General features: G+C 52.9%; 7 protein-coding genes across 7 annotated transcripts; 5 read left to right on the forward strand and 2 right to left on the reverse strand.

The window, feature by feature from the left end:
* Positions 1-636: 636 nt before the first annotated feature.
* On the forward strand, positions 637-2,111 carry J4E78_003238 (uncharacterized protein; the record flags this gene model as incomplete). Its single annotated transcript, XM_049363878.1, has 4 exons — positions 637-1,362; positions 1,476-1,813; positions 1,887-1,952; positions 2,015-2,111. The coding sequence occupies 4 exons, from the start codon at positions 637-639 to the stop codon at positions 2,109-2,111; spliced, it is 1,227 nt and encodes a 408-aa protein (XP_049224543.1).
* Positions 2,112-4,738: 2,627 nt separating this feature from the next.
* On the forward strand, positions 4,739-6,018 carry J4E78_003239 (uncharacterized protein; the record flags this gene model as incomplete). Its single annotated transcript, XM_049363879.1, has 3 exons — positions 4,739-4,796; positions 4,847-5,690; positions 5,742-6,018. 3 exons carry the CDS (start codon positions 4,739-4,741, stop codon positions 6,016-6,018), a joined length of 1,179 nt encoding a protein of 392 aa, XP_049224544.1.
* Positions 6,019-7,692: 1,674 nt separating this feature from the next.
* On the forward strand, positions 7,693-9,122 carry J4E78_003240 (uncharacterized protein; the record flags this gene model as incomplete). The annotated part of the gene is made up of 5 exons (XM_049363880.1): positions 7,693-7,862; positions 7,919-8,544; positions 8,594-8,653; positions 8,703-8,783; positions 8,839-9,122. 5 exons carry the CDS (start codon positions 7,693-7,695, stop codon positions 9,120-9,122), a joined length of 1,221 nt encoding a protein of 406 aa, XP_049224545.1.
* A 653-nt stretch (positions 9,123-9,775) lies between these two features.
* Positions 9,776-11,407, reverse strand: J4E78_003241 (uncharacterized protein; the record flags this gene model as incomplete). Its single annotated transcript, XM_049363881.1, has 3 exons — positions 9,776-9,970; positions 10,020-11,179; positions 11,239-11,407. 3 exons carry the CDS (start codon positions 11,405-11,407, stop codon positions 9,776-9,778), a joined length of 1,524 nt encoding a protein of 507 aa, XP_049224546.1.
* A 516-nt stretch (positions 11,408-11,923) lies between these two features.
* On the forward strand, positions 11,924-13,577 carry J4E78_003242 (uncharacterized protein; the record flags this gene model as incomplete). Its single annotated transcript, XM_049363882.1, has 3 exons — positions 11,924-13,363; positions 13,420-13,439; positions 13,493-13,577. The coding sequence occupies 3 exons, from the start codon at positions 11,924-11,926 to the stop codon at positions 13,575-13,577; spliced, it is 1,545 nt and encodes a 514-aa protein (XP_049224547.1).
* A 1,793-nt stretch (positions 13,578-15,370) lies between these two features.
* J4E78_003243 (uncharacterized protein) lies at positions 15,371-16,048 on the forward strand (the record flags this gene model as incomplete). Its single annotated transcript, XM_049363883.1, has 1 exon — positions 15,371-16,048. One exon carries the CDS (start codon positions 15,371-15,373, stop codon positions 16,046-16,048), a length of 678 nt encoding a protein of 225 aa, XP_049224548.1.
* A 1,601-nt stretch (positions 16,049-17,649) lies between these two features.
* Positions 17,650-18,640, reverse strand: J4E78_003244 (uncharacterized protein; the record flags this gene model as incomplete). Its single annotated transcript, XM_049363884.1, has 3 exons — positions 17,650-18,195; positions 18,249-18,551; positions 18,635-18,640. 3 exons carry the CDS (start codon positions 18,638-18,640, stop codon positions 17,650-17,652), a joined length of 855 nt encoding a protein of 284 aa, XP_049224549.1.
* Positions 18,641-19,936: the final 1,296 nt, after the last annotated feature.

The following is a 19,936-nucleotide window of genomic DNA, read 5'->3' on the forward strand; positions in this document are numbered from 1 at the left end:
CCTTCTTCGCACTCAAGAAAACAGCCAAACATGAAGTAACGAGATACTGCACGACATAAATCAAGAACATGAAATTGCCGTGATGACAGATGCACAAAGCATCATTAACTAATCACCCTAGGTTCGAGACATTGGTCTTACTCGGCATGCAGAGGCCAACCTGCAGTACTACATAGCATTTGCTGTATGAACGTGGATCTGGAACTGCAAGTTTCTAATGTGTTCTTGGCCACCACGATTAAATACTCGAACACAAGGACGCATGCAAATCCCCAGAATTATGTGTACTGTGCACGAGTAAGCTTTTTTGCACCTCGCCATGCTTCAATATGGAGCGAGTGATATGCCGATCATGTCGCATCCGAGGAATGCGCAATGTCAGGGTTCTGGATATGTCAGCGCCACGCTGTCATGTGCCCAGGCGTCAGCTCAAGAATAGCTTCCCGCGCATCGCGTCAAGCTCCCCACTTGCGCAACTAACAATACACAATCATTGACCCGTTTTCATGATTGCAATAAGAGGTTTGAAGCAAAGAGTACGTTGTCGCAGTCTCGCAGCTGTCCCATATCCTAACCCTATGACGTCAGACTATCCCATTCACCAGAACAGTTAACAACCTCTTCACCCATCACACCATGTCTTTGAGACGTTCCGCTCGCGTCGCCAGCAGTATTGTACAAACCCCGTTGGATGCCAAAGTTCAGAACGGTGCTGCAAAGTATGAGAAAGTTAGCAAAGCGAGTGCACCCACGAAGAAGCCCAAAACTACAGCAACATCTACTTCAGACAAGACGAAGAATAAGGTCACTGTGGTTAGTAAAACCAACGGAGACAGAGTTGTGGACTCAGCAGATTTACCTTCATCCCTCCCTGCGACACCGCTCCCCAAGAAGCGTAAAACAGCATCAAAATCAGCGCCGTCATCAGAATCACCACTCAAACCACCCCCTTTCACACCCACACCTGCGGGTGCCAGCATCTTCTCTTCAGCCCCCACATTTTCACCTTCAGATCCGACCACCCGTCCAGCAGAGCCCCACACAACAAACGCCAACTTAGCCACGCCCAACGGATCCGACGTGGTGCAAGCCTACGCATCCTCCCCAGCGAAACCCACCGACCCTTCCCCAGCGAAGAAAAGGAAAGCCAAGGAACTTGTTCCACCAGATGTTGGTGCCATTCCAGCCGCAAGCACGGATATCGATAATCTGTTGAAAGAAGCAGAAGACTTTCTTATCAAGACGGATCCGAAACTTGAGAAGGTGGTGCGAGGGCATCAATGCGGGATTTTTAGTCCGGAGGGGCTGAGGGAGGTGGTGAGGCCGTTTGAGGCGCTGGGGAAGGGGATTATTGGACAGCAGGTATGTGGACAATGACATGAGTGAGCTGGTAGATGGAGTCTGGAGCACACCGTTGCAAGTCATATACAAAGAAGGCTTTAGGATGAACATGCAGAACTAACCACTCCCTATAGGTATCAGGCCAAGCAGCCTCATCCATCCGCGCAAAGTTCACGGCCCTCTTCCCAGACACCCACCCGTCCTTTCCAACGCCCGCTCAAGTCCTCACAAAAGACATCGTAACGCTGCGTACAGCAGGTCTCTCACAGCGCAAGGCCGAGTACATCTACGGCCTAGCCGAGAAATTCGCTTCTGGCGAACTCTCAGCCGAGATGCTGGTTAGTGCCAGCGACGAAGAACTCATCGAGAAGCTCGTAGCGGTGAGGGGCTTGGGGCGATGGAGCGTGGAGATGTTTGCTTGCTTTGGGTTGAAGAGGATGGATGTTTTCGCGACTGGAGATTTGGGTGTACAGTGAGTTGAGTTTGATCGCTTGAGAAATCAGCGTGTGCTTCTTTGACGGATAACATGGCTGACGTGTTTACAGACGGGGTATGGCCGTGTACGCGGGTCGCGATGTGAGCAAACTGAAGAGTAAAGGTGGGAAGTGGAAGTATGTATTATTCATCATACTCTCTCACATCAGTGCAAGATGTACTAATGGACGCCGTATAGGTACATGACGGAGCAGGAAATGCTCGATATGGCTTCCAAGTTCTCGCCCTACAGGTACGTCAATCTTCACTGCAAGCTTCCAGTGGCAAAGAACTAACGGTGAGCTGTAAGGTCACTTTTTATGTGGTACATGTGGCGGATTGCCGATGTAGATGTGAACGTTTTGCAAAAGACCTGATTGCTGGGGGATGATTTCCCTATGGAGGAGTGTTGGTCCTTGCAGTGAGATACGCATGTACAGTATGAGGTCTATGTGTTGTAGTGGAGTTGATGATCTGTTTGGTGGAGACGGAATGTGGGTCGGGGACGGTGGACTACATCAATCGTGGATGGACATGGTGTATTATACAACAGCGTCCAAGATTCGGGGCTTTGTGGTATGCGAATGTTCGTTGCTCGCTGCCAAGGCAGCGATGCTCTCGCCACGAATGTTTACAAACCGTTGTTGCAGCGCAGTTATGGGATGAAATGCTGAAGAAGCTCAGTATCGAGACAGAAAATGCCAAGTGTATGGTACACAGAGGAGCCCTTCCATGTGGGCAATGATGTCTCGCGAATGATTCGCATGTAGGTAGATCGAGACAGGTGTTGTAGTAAATTGGAGTGATGTGGTAGGACCGAAACAAAGCAGCCTCTGCTGATGACCCAGCGAATATTTGGTTCACCAGAAGACTGGCGCAAAGTTTGTATGCGGGAACCGTCAATAAGACCCCACAAGTGCGTAAATTAAGGAACCAGGTCAAACATGTTCGTCTATTCAGCTTCGCGTTTCCTTCGAAAGTGAAGTGTCACTGATCTACAATGTCGCAATTCTCCATGATGTTCGAAGTCGCGAATTGTGGAGGGATCAGAGACGGACCCACTAATCGGCCAGAAAGGCTTATTTCAGTACTGCCGCAAGATGAGGTCGGAAGCGAAAAGCGGCGCGAATGAGTAGGCTGCAGCGCTCGCTCCTTGTATGTAAAAAGTAAGCTCAACGAAACGATATTGACCGCGGGCATCGTGAGGGCGGCAAAGTGGACTAATATATAGACTTCAGCCCATCGATGGAAGACTCGAATACCTAGCTCTCAAAGGATGATAGATCGTTTCACAATTCTACATTACCTTAGAAATCCATCGACGGTTACTTATGTGTTCGTCTGCACGGCAACGCGACTGTTGAGTTTCTTCGTTGTAGGAGGTGGTGGGCCATTCTAGAAAAAATCCGAGACTGAAACAATTGTAACTGCCGACGTCATGGCAGGAAACACGACGTTGTGCGTGCGGCGCATGTGGACCTCTGGAGCCCCAGGCTGGAAATGAGAGGTCAATCAATGCGCGTCAAGCAATAAGCTTGGCAGGAAGGATCGAAGGTGAGGCTGTCGCTTGGGGTGGACGATAAGCGAGATGGTTCATCGCAACAGCCGTCTGGAGAGCTCAATAACGAAATGAGGCGCAATGCAGATGTTGGGGCGAAATGGATATAAAGGAGAGGCGAGTGCACATGGCCGAAAGCAGCAATGGAGCTCCAGCGCGCAAGGTCGTGGTGTAATTATAACCGCTGTTGGGGTTCGCATCTCATGAGATTGCAACGGCTGCGCTATACCCAACTCGGATCTGGCCCATCAAGGGTGTAACCGCATTGAAACCATTGGACAGGGGTGGCGGATATAGTAAAAGGCCGCGTAATAATCCACGGTGCTTGTTGTGTTTCGTGTCGGCCAGACAGTGGCAAAAGAAGACTCTGGATGGGCGGGCATGGAGCGAAGGTGCCGCATTGCCGCGTAGTGAGCGGTTACCAGCAAAACTAACAGGTCCGTCGACGACGGATGGAGACGTTGGGGAGCAGCGGAATGGTGCGGGCACAGTAGCGGATGGCCGTCTCCTAGGGCGACAGAGCGGCGATCCAGACGCCACCCCTGTTGTTGAGGCTCACGCATGAGAGGCTGCTGTTTGCGGATGCTGCAAGGTGCTTATCAGGGCAGACATCTGGTTCAGAGCTTGAAATTGGGAGCAGCGTGCTCGGCACGTGAAGCTAAGAGCGACAAGCAGCGTGCGGTGGCAGGCGACGGGCGGCGAGGAGGCATCATGGATAATGGATGCAGAGCTGTGGTAGCCCTCGCCTGTCAAACCACTCCGTCCGCGCGCTCGGTACGGCCGCCGTGGTGCAGTCATGGCAACACGATGCGGGTAGCCACGAGCGTGCAGCATCCACGGCACTGCTGGCGGTGTCGTCGCGCGCAGGCGGCGAAACCATCTGCACCAGCAACCAGTGCGTGGCCCCAGGCCCGCTTGCAACATTCACTCTGGCTTGCTTGCTTGATCGATGATGGTGGGCACGCTCTGGCCGCCTATGATCTCCACCCGGCCTCACTAGCGTTATTAGCGGCTGCCCGGACTGGCACCACCGCGCTCCCCTTTTCTCGCGCCTGCTCCCATTAGAATGCCCTCCTGCCCTTTCTCTCTCAGTCTTCACCCACACTCGCTACCGACGACCGCGCCTTCTTGATCGCGTCTCTGGGACTACTCTATTTAATACTGCCTGCTTTACTTGTTAATTCTTCCCCTCGCTCCAGCATCTTTCCACGCTCGACAACTAGCCCGCAGCACCCGCACAACTGAAACCGGAACGAGCAGTCTTAATATCCCAGGTCCGTGTTGCCAGTCCACATTTCTCAGTCGCCTCGTGGACGCGCCCGCTGACTTTTCCTCCCAGTTACCACACCACTTGCACTACACAAAATGCCTTCCATGATGAAGATCGCCCTCCCGGCCCTGGCTGCTGCCAGCGGCGCGTACGGTATGCTCTCTATCACCAGACCGTGTCAACATTGACTGACAACACCCCAGCTGCCTGCAGTGTCTCCGCCACCACCACCATCCAGAATGCCGGTGACGCCAGCGCCATCGCTTCCTGCTCAACCTTCTCCGGTAACATCGCCATTGCGACTGGTACCACCGACGACATCTCCTTCCCCGGCGTCAAGAAGATCAAGGGTGACTTGATTGCCGACACCGCGACCGAGCTTAAGCAGATCAGCGCCAGCGACCTCGAGGAGCTCGACGGAGAGATGATGCTCAACGACTTGACCCGTCTCAACGCCGTCAACTTCCCCAAGCTCAAGGCCATCGACTCCATCAAGTGGAACGCCCTGCCCGCTCTTCAGGAGATTGGCTTCACTGGCGAGGTCACCAAGGCCAACAAGGTCGACATCCAGAACACCGCTCTCCGCTCCCTCAAGGGTATCAACATTGAGGAGGTCGACACTGTCTTCATCGCAAACAACGGTTACATAGATGAGATCTCCATGCAGCTCGGCAACGTCTCCACGTCGCTGACTCTTGCCGACAACAACGAGGCCGTCAAGGTCGAGCTGCCCAACCTTATCTGGGCTAGCAACCTGACCTTCCGTTTCTGCGGTTCCGTCTCAGTTCCCTCCCTCGAGCGCCTGAACGGCTCCCTCGGTCTCTACAACAACGGTTTCGAGTCCTTCTCCGCTCCCAACCTTACCTCCGTCGGCGAGGCTGTTGCCCTTGTCGCCAACGAGAACCTGTCCAACGTCTCTTTCCCGGCGCTCACCAAGATCTCCGGCAACCTCCAGATCGCCAACAACTCCAAGCTCATCGAGATTGATGGCTACCCTGTCCTTAAGAGCATTGGCGGAGCTTTCGACATGAGCGGTAACTTCACTGAGTAAGTTTGCTCCATATTCGCTGTTCAACATGCCTTGCTAATACCTGCCAGCGTTACCACTCCCAAGCTCAACAGCGTCTCCGGTGCCTTCAACCTCCAGTCCACTGACAACGTCACCGAGACCTGCAAGACCTACAAGCCTCTCAAGGACAAGAAGCTCATCGAGGGTGGCTACAGGTGCGAGGGCAAGCTCATCGACCCCGCTGGTGAGGGCCACAAGGGTACCAAGCAGGGCGACGGTGACGACAAGACCGGCGCTGCCACCACTCTCAGCGCTGTCAACGGTGCCCTTGGCCTCGCCGCCATGGCCGCTGTTCTCCTTCTCTAAAAAGCTTATGACGCTGGCGTTCCATCATAATTGCATAGACTACCCCCACCTGACTTTCTTTGATAGCGTATAGCATCAAGCGAACAGGCGCTGACGCAGGAGTTCAGCATTTGAGGACTGAAGGGGCATCGGGGACGGTTTCATGGTTCAGCATGTAACAATTGAATGTATCATTTGGCTACGAGGGTCGAGCAGCCTGTTAATTCGCAGTACATATATGTCTGCCCCGCGACACGGTGTGCAGAATTGCAGGAGGAGTTGCTTTATTTGGGATAGTGGCATACAGTCTTTCTTAAATCTGCTCTGCGTTTTCTTGTGATGTGTTGAAATTAGCATGTGCTTGTCTGGAAATCCTACGTCACGCCTTGAGTCTAGGAGCTTCACCGCCTATGATTCGAACTTTGCTTTTCGCCGAACGGATCTTTCAAATGTGTCATGTCTGTCTGTGTCGTCTCATCAAGCCTTCACAGTGTTTCTCAAAAGGAGGATGAAACGCCAACAGTGGTGGGTGCTTGCGCATGAGCTTTGACCTTATTCACGCGACAGACATCGATCATGTCATAGTGTTGCCAAAATTAACTGACAAGTGCAAGGGCAAGCGCTCGAAGAAGAGCTAGGGCATCTTTTGGCGCATTGTCGAATGGGGCACAGGAGCTCAGCTCAATCCATCCTCCCGCATAACTTGATCCCATACGTTCTGAGACTGTCTTGCGCCACTAGTTGGCAGCGCACCTGCAACGACGCCCATGCATTCTAAGTAGAATACTCCATACCGCGTTGTCGTTTATACCTGAACTCTCTTCCGACTCATGAATACCTAGGACGAGGCTTTCATGTCTCGAATACCTAGTTCAGGCATCCCTTCAGTTATGGGTGGTAAGACGGAGTGCGGGCTCTAAAGTGCGGGCCGCAGTCACTAAGTTCGTATAACAGATGATGTGGGTAAACGAGTGAGCTTCTCTCGTACATATCGCAGAAGTCCCATGCACGACATTCTGTACCACGCAGCTCCTTTGTTAGGAGCCGGGGCGCCGCCGGTTTGGTGTTCCCAGCACATGCTTTCACGTGCGGTTACCCAGGAAAATGGAAGGCACGCACGCAGGGCCCAATCGCTACGGAACAAGTATATTGAGCAACGTTCTAGGCCAAACATGTAACATTGGCATTTCGTTGTGGTCTCCGGTGAATTATGAGAGAATTACCGTCTATCATATTTCCGAGGCGTCGTCATCAGCGGCACTATCGCGATTGATCTGCACTTAGCGTCATTCGCATGCTCGTCGCGCTCAACGGTAATCTGTACTGAACGAATTGCTTCTGCAACGCAATTGCGCCTGTCGTTCACCCCTTTCGTCGCTTCCCTCGTGTGTCCCACTGTGCAGCAAGTCAGGACCCTGCTTTCACTAGTCATTACCGTCTGTCGCTTCCGCCGCTGCTTCCCCCCGACCTCGCTGCGACGTCACCAGCAACATTTAGTCCACACCCCAAACGTCGCGCGCCCGGGCGCTCTCAACCGCCAAACTGGAGAGGCCACAGTCGCAATCGCCGCCGCTCCATTCACAGAGGGAAACCAGCAATACCGATAGCGTCCGAGCGCGTAGCTCATCCATACGCATATCACAGGCCAGAGGGGAAGAGGTGGAGAAGGAACACGCGGGATCCTACCGACTCAACATGCTTGCGGGAAAAGGATACTCGTGGAAGGCTGCTAAAGCCCGCCTGCCACCATCAAGACAGGTCATAAGCACAGTACGGAACCCACGCTTCCTCATCTCCATTGGTTTGGTCACAGCAATTGTGCTGCTATGGCGGTCCATGGGGTCAGCAGCTGGGGAGATGCAGAGGTATGACAGATACCCCAATGTGTTACATGAAGCGATCGCTAATTATACTGTCCCAGGTTCTACTGCTTCGGCCCCTCGAAACCTCCAATGCACATGACAGCGAACGAGAACGAAGACTGGCACGCGCACTTAAACACCCCCGTGATATTCAACCACCACAAACCAATAGAAGTCAATGCCACCGAAATCCAGCACGTCGATCTGAACGGCGTCACTTCGACCATTGACGCAGCCAAGAACAAGGAGCGTGTTCTGATCCTCACTCCGCTCCGCGATGCCTCGTACTATCTCGCGAAACACTTCGACCTTCTCACGTCACTCACGTATCCCCACGAGCTGATCGATCTGGCGTTTCTGGTCGGCGACACAACAGACGATACCATGGCAGCATTGGCAAAGGAATTGGAGAGGGTTCAAAACAACCCCGAAGTAGCGTTCAGGTCGACCATGATTGTTGAGAAAGATTTCGGTGTCACGCTCTCGCAAAGTGTAGAGGACAGACACAGTTTTGAGGCACAAGGTCCACGGAGAAAGGCGCTGGGCAAGGCCAGGAACTACCTACTCTACACTGCATTGAAGCCGGAGCACAGCTGGGTATACTGGAGGGACGTAGATATCGTCGACAGTCCGTCCAAGATCATCGAGGACTTTGTGGCGCATGATCGGGATGTTCTCGTTCCTAGTACGTGTTGCAGATGCCATCTCTGAAAGCTGTTACTAACACTACACAGACATCTGGTTCCACAGGTACAAGGAGGAGAATGGCAAGATGGTCGACATCGAAGGGCGCTGTGAGTCTCCACCCCACTCGATTCCGCGATCCCCACTAACAAGACCCAGTCGATTACAACTCCTGGCAAGAATCCCCCGAAGGCCTCAAACTTGCCTCCACCCTCGACAAAGACATTGTCCTGGCAGAAGGTACTTTCCCTGCCCTCCACATTTCCTCCCTCGACATCAGCTCACACACCCATAGGTTACAAGCAATACCCCACAAACCGCAAGTACATGGCCACAATGGGCGACTGGCGCGCCGACAAAGACGAAGAAATACCCCTCGACGGCATCGGCGGCGTAAACATCATCGTTAAAGCAGACGTTCACCGCTCCGGCGTAAACTTCCCTTGCTACCCCTTCGAGAACCAAGCCGAGACAGAAGGCTTTGCAAAGATGGCCAAGCGCGCAGGCTACGGCGTATATGGATTGCCCAACTACGTTGTCTGGCATATCGATACCGATGAGAAGCCTGGGAATGCTTAGCTAGCGCTGGAGAGACGGCGCGTGTGAAGACTGATTGAGAAGTGGACGAAGAGCATATATACCTTGGAGTCGGGCGTACCTCGCATTAGAGACATGGGTTAGTTGCGGGCGAATCTTGGAGTCTGATATTAGATGGGGGGACATGTTATACTTCTGTACGAGTAGGAGTGCAGAGACTGCGGCGTAGCTCCTTTTAGACGATACGATAACGATATCCCGTTTGCTGCCTTGCGAGGTTTTATCATCATATATGCTTGTCAAGTTTCGAGTATGGGAATCTAAACACCACATGTTTGCAGAGCTTGTGTTGTGAGTTACGGGCTTCATTCCATGGTGATATACCATACGCAGAGGCCAGGCATATCTCAGTATCATGCTCCTTGTAGAGCGACCAGGAGGATGCTCAAAGCTCTAATCTCTTGAAGAGATGAGCATGAAATTCCTCGCCAATCCATATAGTCATACACATCTGCCCTTCAAGCGTATCCAGATCCATACCAGCGATGCCACATGCTCCAACCTATCATATCCTCCCTGCCGTCATTCCTGTCCCGTCACACCAATCATAAAGTGGAATACTCCAACGATCCTTCGAAGACTAACAACTAGAACACGCGAATTCGACAGGCCGACACTGAGCAGAGCAGTGGCCTCTAGTAGTCGTAGATGCCAGAGTGGAACTTGCGCTCGTCGTAGTACTGGGCACGAATCTTCCTGCCTCTGAACTCCCATCCTTCGTCGAAGCGGTTCACGGCGTTGAGGGCGGCCATCGGGGAGTTGAACTGGATGTAGACTACGCCATCCTTGTTGCTCTCGTCCAGTTGAATACGCTCGACATCGCCACCGAACTGAACTCTGTTAGCATATGTACGTTGAAGACCACGTTTTGAGCCTTACCTTTTTGCCGAACGCCTCGCCCATGTCCTGTCGGATACCACCATCGTTGCGCTCGGCGTTGGCGTCCCAGTCAACACCGTCGACGCAACCCCATGTGACCACGACACTTGACTTGTCGCCGAATTTGCTAGGCTCGTCTTTCTGGATACGCATACCGCCACTGACATCCCAGACCTGTTGAGACTGGACTCTGCCGTTCGCGTCGAGATTGCCTGCGCCCTGAGGAACCCTGCGCTTCTTGACTTCCAGATGGGTAACGACACCATCGTTGTTCTTTCCGAGACCTTGACCCTTCTTGTAACCCATCTTATTCATCATAGCTTCGGCTTTGCTGATCTTGGCGCGTTTGGCAGGGCGTTCTTCATGGGCGGGCTCGTTGTCTGCATCTTCCATTTGTACGTCAGGACGCTCATACCGGACTGGAGGCGCAGATATAGTGGCGGCCGCGTATCGAACTGGAGGTGCAGAGATGGTGGCACCCTGATAGCTCGGGGGTGCTGGTGGTGAATCAGCTGGCGGTGGGGGCGGAGGCGGAGGGACGTAGTCATCGGTGACGGATGGAGGTGGCGGGGGTGCGGCAACAGACTGCTGCTGCGACAGACGCATGCGACGGGCATAAGCATCTTCTCCTGACGGGTCGGACGAGGGAGCTGCAGAGCTGTCGTCGTAGTATGCAGGTGGGGCAAAAGAGGGCTTGGTAGCGACTGTAGCAGGCGTTGAGCTAGAAGAAGACGCCGAAGGGGTGCCACTGGCTTCCTCACTGCCATCGCGAGACTTGTGCTGAGCGGCAGCTCCACGCAAGAAGGCAGTGAAGCCTTCCTTCTTGCGTCGGTAACCGCCCTGGGCCTTGTAAGCTAGCAAGTTGGACGGCTTGTCGGGCTTGTGAGCGGCCAGAGGTTCATGAAGTCCGTACATCTTGGTGAACTTCTTCTGCTCCTTCTTCTTCTGCTTCTCCTCATACGCGCGCATCCTGCGCTCTTCCAGAATGGAGGCATCGTCCTCTGCGGTGCTTCGGTAGTAGTCGATGCCATGCTGCTGAGGATTGGCAGGTCCGGGAACTGACGAAGAGAGCGGGGCAGCGACAGGCATGGTGGCCCTCTTGACAGTTGGGACAGCCTTCTTGGCCTGGGGACGCTTGATTTGGTGAGGGTTATGGAAAGCTAGACAATCAAATGAGTCGTAGTTCAAGGCAATAGTATGGAGCAGTTCAGTTAGATACCAGGTTTCTTCAGCTGCTCGGCCTTGGCCTGTTCCTCTGTGTACTTGACAGGCGCAGCGGAGATGGTGGCCGCGGCATACGGATTCGGAAGGCCTTTCTGGGCGTAGGGGTTCGGAAGACCATATGGGTTGGGCAAGCCCTGCGCCTTCTGCGGCTGCTGGTCTGCCATGTTGATATCGATATACGCGCAAGTGCGGCGCTGAACAATGGCAAATGCGGCTGGCGCACGTCACTCGTGAGCGGCGGCGGGCTGAGCTACAAGTCTAAGAATGCAGAGATTAGCAGCTGTCTTGCGGATGCAAGATTGAACAATGAGGCGGCGACGGTGAGATTCGACTACGGCAGTGTGTTGGTTGTGAGGGTGGTGGAGCGGCAGGCGCGATGTCAACTGCCGCCAAGCACCCCAGCCCGCGTGCCGGCGTTCGGCGCGCCCTCCACGCTAAGGGTTAGCCGCATCGCGCGGGCATGCAGGAACGCCTGTTACCATGCTGTCATCCAAATCCTTATCCGTGATAAGTCATTTCCACATCTCCGAATATACCTGAGCAGGCTCTGGTGTTTCTTATCAATTGTAGATTTCATTGCGCGTCATAGAAGCATAAAGGTACCATCGCCCAGGAAGCCCGCGCATAGCAGTGTTCCTCTAATCGCGACCATCAGATCTCCTATCTAGTAATCCATCGCCATGGCCCCAACCACTCTCGAGCACGCCTTCTCCAAGGACTCGAGCTCGACCGCCGTCATCGTGCCCGGTAGCCCTGCCCTGACTGTCTCGTACAAGAAGCTTGCCGCCGATGTCAAGGCTTTCCAACAGCAGCTGGCAAAGGTCGGCGTTTCTGCCGAGGCCGCTGTGTCCATCGCGCTGCCCAACACGTACGAGTTCATCGTCTCCTTCATCGCTGCCTCGTGGCAGAGGGCCATCGCAGCGCCCCTCAACCCGGCGTACAAACAGTCCGAGTTCGAGTTTTACATCGACGACCTGAGCTCAGCGATCGCATTGGTACCAAAGGGTGCATTTGCGCAAGATGCGGCAGCTGTCCGCGCAGCACGGAAATACAATGCCGCCATCGCAGAATGCTACTACAATGGCAGCGAGGTCGTCTTGGACGTCAAAGAGGCTGGAAAGCTCGCGGGTAAAACCGCGTCCGTCCAGTCCGCGCAGCCAGACGATGTCGCTCTTGTGCTGCACACGAGCGGTACCACTGGACGCCCCAAGGCCGTACCTCTGACGCACCGTAACTTGCTGCGGACGATGAAGAACATCCAAGCAACCTACGAGTTGACGCCCAAGGATCGTACCATGCTGGTTATGCCTCTCTTCCACGTCCACGGCCTGCTTGCTGGCTTCCTCGCGCCACTGGCTTCAGGAGGCTCAGTCATTGTGCCGCCCAAGTTCTCCGCCTCAGACTTCTGGAAAGACTTCAATGAGCACAAGGCAAACTGGTACACGGCTGTTCCGACGATTCATCAGATCTTGCTCAAGAGCCCTCTTCCAAGCCCCATGCCCAGCATTCGCTTCATCCGATCCTGCTCCAGTCCACTCTCGCCCAAAACATTCCACGAACTCGAGAAGGCATTCGGTGCTCCGGTATTGGAGGCATACGCCATGACTGAGGCGGCCCATCAGATGACCAGTAATCCCCTCCCCCCGAACCAGCGTAAGCCTGGCAGTGTGGGGCTCGGTCAGGGTGTCGAAGTCAAGATCCTCGACGAAGCTGGCAAAGAGGTGCCGCAAGGGAAAGAAGCTGAAATCTGCATTCGTGGTGAAAACGTTACCAAGGGATACCTCAACAACCCAGCTGCCAATGCTTCATCCTTCACCCAGGAGGGCTTCTTCCGCACTGGAGACCAGGGCAAGCTGGATGCTGAGGGATACGTTATCATTACCGGCCGTATCAAGGAGCTCATCAACAAGGGTGGTGAAAAAATCAGTCCTATTGAGCTCGACAACGTAATTGCGCAGCATCCCGCTGTATCTGAAGCTGTCAGCTTCGCGATTGAAGATGAGATGTACGGCCAAGACGTTGGTCTTGCGATCGTGACCAAGGAGGGTCATGCCCTGACTGCGGGAGAACTGAAGACATGGCTGACGGATCGCGTTGCCAAATTCAAGCTGCCGAAGAAGGTATGCAGATACCCAATCAAACACGCATATGTGGAACAAAGTCTAACAAACTGCAGATTTTCTTCACCGATATCATGTACGTGAACGATAACATTGCAGATGAATCATGCACTGACTGCGCACTTATAGGCCGAAGACTGCAACAGGGAAGATCCAGCGACGTCTTGTTGCCGAAGCTATGCTCAAGCAAGAACAGCCCAAACCCAAGCTATAGACAGGTCACCAGATCGGTGCCAAACGGCCCTGTACCATACTTCGTTACCATTTGGGGGCGATCAGCAGAGTCTCAGACCAGATGTACCATACATGTGCGACAACCTGTCGTACGGATAGATTGCATAGACCAACGCCAAGTGTCTTCTGCACCTAGTCACTCTCCTATTGACCCACGTGAACTTTGTGTTTTCACTAAAGCTACCTTCCACTATGCGGGGGCCGGCCCACGTGTGACGGTGCCAATCACGTTGCGATTTGGTGTTCGCGAGGCTGACTGGCACTGAACTGCGCCTCTTGACACTGCAGACCTTATGCATAAGTCTTCGAATCCTACAGCCTGAGGTACTTCGATAAACGAATCCTGGCCTGGCTCTGCAGGAAGCTGCTACGGCTAGGGAGTATTCGGTGCTTTAGGGGCGATGCGTTGTGCGGCGTACCTCGGTGTGGGTAACCAGGCCGCCTACACATGGCCTTTCCGCCCCCATATGCTGTGCCTCTCATTCTTGTTTGCTTTCCGATATACAGAGTACTTTTAGATGATGCAGATGCCTCGACGCAAGCTGCATTGTCCTTGGCTTGGTCGGCACTCGTCCTCAAGTTTGCTTTTTGGTTGAGCCTTCGTCACCCGCACGCATCATCAATCCACTTTTTTCTCTGGCCAGTTCAGAGACGGACGACCGTTTTCCTGCTGGACCACGCACGTCCGTTAGATCTCCTTTTGTTTCATCGATGAGCCCTGAAAGCCAGACTGGATTCGGCAGTTTACCGGCATCATCCCCGCCCGCCATGTCTCAGATTCTACATCCAGGGACCAACACTATGCGACCGACACAGCAATCAAAGGGTACACAAAACTCGATAGCCGGCCAATTTTCTCTGGCCAGCACTTCGACAAGTCGCTCCCCAACAGTCACTACCGGTACTCTATCAACAACCAACCTAATGCCTCCTAATATGCCTTTCGCCGATGCGGCTTCCAGTGGCAGTTCGACGCCGCGTTCTTCTCAGTCATCTTTCAGTGACCAGTCTAATACAACATCAGCATCTACGCCACCAAGGCCTCAACGATCGAGTCTGAAGCCTAGTCTCAAATCTTCCGACGCGGTGACTATGGCATCTAGCAGGAGGTCTTCACCACCTGCGGTACGCTTCGCAGAACCAGATCCGCTGGCCAAGTCAAAAACCTGGCCGAGCGCAAGACCGAAGACTATACAGCTACCGGAACCCCTGATCAACAGAATACCAAACTCTTCGAAGAAGACCCAATACCATCACATACCCTCGTTTGCCAGCCCGACCACAACTCTGATGGATCAGATCGATAATTTCCAAGCATGGGGAACGCCAAAGTCGCCAGGTCTCCACCGTCCCGACTCTCTTCCCATGTCTCGAAGTGGATCTTTCAAAGTTATGCGAAAGCGTGTGAGCAGCCTCACGATCAAGTCAACTTCAAACCAAGAATCGGATGCGAGATGGACCGGCATACCACTACCGGCCAATTACAAACCCCCGACTCTAAGCCCAAGATCCCGAGTAGTTTCCTATCAGTCCGTCTTGTCAGCGAATTCACGCATGTCCACACAATCTGCCCCAGCAGCCTCGGCACCGTTGTCCCCCTGTAGTCCTCCGCCAGGTCAATACAACCCCCTCGACCATTACATACCTTGCTTGTATCCATCATGTACCTTACATTACACACCTGCCCACGCAGGATCAAACTACTACCTCCCCCAAGGCCCATACGACTTAACTCGTCTTCACGGCTATTGCCCACGCCATGCTAGCCAAGAGATGAAGGAAGCCAACACAGCATGCAAGCAAGCCTACGAGAAATTACGCCAGAGCGCCGGACGCAAGACCCTCAACGACATAGCCTCCGAGTTCGAGATATTCAAAGAGAACTTCCGCCGAGATCGCAGAAGCAAAGACGCCGCACTAGTACGAGAGCACAAGCAAAGAGTGTTGGGCGCCCCTCCCGTGCCCCTAAACCAGAAAAGCAATGACGCAAGAGCGAAACCCGGGGTGCAGGAAGAAGTATGGGATTGGAAATACACACTCCGTCCTTGCACGTCTTCCCACTGCAAGGCTTACTACACGCCATACTCGAACCATTACATCTACTACCGCACACCGTTTTCTGGTACCTCTTTCTTGCCGCAAGAGACGCTTTGCTCGGCGTGTGCGCAGACAGAGGTCGAGGGCTTCGCGAAGAAGGTCAAAGAGAAGTATGGGAGCAGGTGCGGTTGGGATCATCAGGAGTGGCATGAGTGGTACACCAATGCCTGTAATGATCGTAATATGGAGCAGGACTATTGGCTCAGAGCACAGGAGAGAGCGGTCAGAGAGCGGGGGCCTGCAAAGTGGGTGGGTAGGCTGGAGGAGGTTGTCGTCGTGGAAGAGGAGGTTGATGAGTTGAAGAAGGGGAGGAAGAGCTTGATGAGGAAATGGTTTGGAAGTATGTCTGCGTGATTTGGCATCATACCAGATGGGTTCGATTTCAGACGGGATACGATTTCTATCGAGGCACGGTACACAGGCCTGGTATACTGCACTACATTCTTTTGGGAACTACACAGCAACGCAATCGCAAGAGCACATGACGCAAACGCTTCGAGGACCGTGTAAAATAATATCGGGTATTATTATACTACTCGCGGATACAAACCATAGCCATCCTATTGGCCGAACTTCTCATAATCTGGTCCCATCCATGGTACTGCGGTGACGCAGAGCGAGACGAGCCACTCACGACTCCCGAAATACATAACCACCACATACGCAAAAGGTATTCCTCATCACATGAGAGAGATCGCAATCCTCAGACTCTCTCATAATCTGGTCCCGATTTCAAGATACCTTGGTTAGCCAGTGGTCCAACATCATTGCGCAGCGAACGCACGCAAATTTTATAGCAATAAATTAAGATTTTATTCCCTTGCTCTTAACATACACTACAAACCCTGCATCCTGACCCTTTGCCTACAACAGGTCAAAGATCGTCGTCATGACCTCCGCCAATCAACCGCCACAGTCACAGTCCCTAAAGCGTCCTGCAGAGGCAGATCCACAGCCACCCCGGATGAGGTAACGAAATTTTCATATCTGCAGTCATGAACGGCCGATTAACTTCGACTATAGTAAAATCGCACGCCAAGGCAAATATGGTACTGTCTTAGTCCAGGTTGGAACCGAACAGAAGCATTACCTGCTCCACACCGACTATCTCTCGCACTACTCCACCGTCTTCAAGCTACACCTGACGCGCGGTACTCAAATATGTCTCGAAAAGGTAGAGCTTGAAGTCTTCGACATCTTCGTCGACTGGATGTACACGCAAAGCTTACCCCAACCCTCCGAATGGGATTGCCTGCTCGTAGCCCAATGCCTGGAATTTGCAGGTCAACACCTGATCCCTTTATTCGCAGAAGCTGTAGGGAACGCGTTCGTCGACAAGGCATTCGCAACGGGCATAAACCCGTACTACCCAACCGTCATCTTCGCGTATACAAAGCTTCACTCTCACACCGAAGCCTCCGACCGCTTGAGGCGTCTACTCGTGGACTATCACTGCAATATGTATAGACCGGGGGAAGTCCACAACGCGACCCCTGGTATGCACTTGGAAGATGAGATGGCGGAGAAAATTCCAACCGCGTTTTGGAAGGCGGTTATGGATAGGTATGCGAGGATTGGTATTGGCCATGCGGGTTTTCAGATGCGTGCGCAGATTGAATATCATGAGCATATGACGATGGAGGATGAAGATGCTTGTGAGGTTTGCGGGTAGTGTCTAGGAAAGGGGGAGATGTTGTGCATGCCGAGCGAAGTTTTGTGCCGGCTAGACGTATGAGAGAAAGCAGGTGTGTTACACATATTTCTTTTGTGAAGACGATTTATTTGTGTTTAATGAGAATGTAAACTTGTGATAAAGTGAAATAAATTGCGAGTAGAAGCTACAAAGCGATCGCGGGTATCTTAGCAGTACATGAAGGCCGTTGTTCGTAAGTAATACACGGGCTCGATAGTGCGTAACAAAAAGAGTCCAATCAAAGTGTAACTTGCCGACGATGTCAAATGAGAAGGGGGTCTACATCGCAATATTCTACTTCCTTCTGTCCCATGAACCGAGTATAAGGATACCGCGACACTTGTCTGGGCCACTCCACATGATGCCGCATGCGACACGGTATGTTCCAGTATATTCCTTCGATCCAGCTCAGCACGGCAGTAGGGGCATGTACACCCTCAAAGCCCACTCTTTCGAGGTAGAGGATTGGTGTAAGAATAGCCTGGACCGCGATGAAATGAGCCAGCAGAATCTGTGCAACATTGTTGTTGGGATCGATGAAGGCTTGGAACTCATCATGCGTCCACTTGGATGGTGTGTTGTAGAGCATAACAAAGGTTTGATATGTCTCTGGTGGGCGGTCATACGCATGGGTGATTGTGCATACTAATAACTCCCAGTATGACCGCTCACAGTCGGACATGTTCAAGGTCTGAACAAGGTCGAGGGATAATGATGCCATGTCGAGATCTTCGCGGTTGAAGCAGCTCACTCTCGATGTTCCGACCCGCTTCTGCATTCTCTCAAGATGGGAATCCGCGCAGAATGCCTAGAGGGGGTCAGTGTGAGTCTTTGATTTCGTGCACAGATCGCTGTACATACGTTGAAGACTGAGTCGGCGATGAACATCATGTTGTTGCCTGCAATCAGGTTGCACCCACGGACCATCGTCATGAATTCTGCCATGCCGTCCTGCAGGTGACTTGATTGGAAAGCAAGTACTAAAGCTGCGGCCATTCTCGCATCTCGCTCGCAGGCAGTCGTTGGGGGTACCGAGAGCGCTTCGTTAAGGGATTTGACAGCGAGGATTCGGTGCTGTATGGCTTGTTCTGCAACACCCGAATGCGTTACAGCGTCCAGATGTGACGCAGCCAGCGCCAAGATGGAATGCATGAGATACTCGTACTACAACAGTTAGCACCCCTTTTCACGGTCGCGGATAGCCAAAGAAGCTTCTTCCATGTCTTCCGAGCTCTGATGGAAAACACATACATTGTGTGCAAAGCCGGGAATTGCCGTAATCCAAATCTTGTCGGCTCCGACCGGGAGATGCGGGTAGGCGGTGATGAGAAAATGATGGAATAAACGCATGTCTGCCATGGACTGTGATCGTAAGTTGCTATATCATTCAAAGCACGCTTGAAGCACACTTACGAAAATGCCTGGCGTCGATCCCAGGTTGCCCCCCTCCTGAGGGTGCGGTGAAGTAGGAAGACGTTGCATTGCTTGGATGATATTTGCTGGATACTCGCACTGCAATCCCGCCTTGGTACAATGGTGGCACTCAGGATGTCTCTCGTTACATTTGATTCTCCTGTGCTCTGGTTAGGATACTTGAGCAATACAAACGCCTGAACATCATTAAAGCACCTTTTCTTGCAGTTGAAACAACCGCGGCGGGATTTGGTATGCCCTTTCCTTGGAATTGGTCTGCGAGGCATCGGTGGCGCACTCCCAATTCCACTATCCGACAAAGTCGGTGAGTCACTCGAAGAGCTTTCGACTACAGTACCGTGATCCTGTGGAGACGACATTGATATGAGAAGTATGAGAAGGATTCTGTGATCTGCGGCTCGCTTCCCCTGTGGCGATATATACTCTGCTGTATGCGGTATCCAGTGTCTCACAAGATGTGGATTGCACAGTTTGGGGGCCGAGAGCGGGAGCATAAAGCGACCCCGCGGGTGTGGGTGGTCCGTTAATCAGGGGACGCCAGGTTTACGGCTGAACCGTGGCGGGCTTACAGCACTATACTGTAAAACAAACGGCCAGCTAATAGGATCGCGGTCTCGCCTAGGGCCCTGATAATCAAAGTCCCCAAAACAGTTTAGCATGATGAAGCTCTAGGTGTCTCCGGTTACTAGCCAGCTCACCGGTATGCAGCCATACCGTTAGACGGCGTCTGGTGGTTGTGAGGGCTGTGCTGCTGATATGCATCGACCGGCAAAGCATCTATGCCTTGCAACCGCTTCAGGCCCACTTTGCGAGTCCAACTAATAATCGTTGAGATACCTTCCTCGAGACGATCCCAAGCACATACCGGTGATGCCGGCTCTTTCGCAATGACGTCGCTGTATCATGGACCAAGGATAGCATGGGACGTCTAGCTTTCACTGTTGCCTGCAGCTGTTTGACAGGCTATTTTTGCATTACGAGATAGCGACAAGCATCGCCAAGGGGAAGATGTGCGCCGATAGGTTGCCTTGACACTGGCGGCGTCCAGAAGATGGGTTGTTGGAAGGGCGCAGAAGCGCACATGGCGTCGCCTTTGACTCACTAAGAGCATATCC

The sequence above is a fragment of the Alternaria triticimaculans genome, assembly GCF_023758025.1.
Source record: "Alternaria triticimaculans strain BMP 0046 chromosome Unknown scaffold_3, whole genome shotgun sequence".
NCBI lineage: Eukaryota > Fungi > Ascomycota > Dothideomycetes > Pleosporales > Pleosporaceae > Alternaria > Alternaria triticimaculans.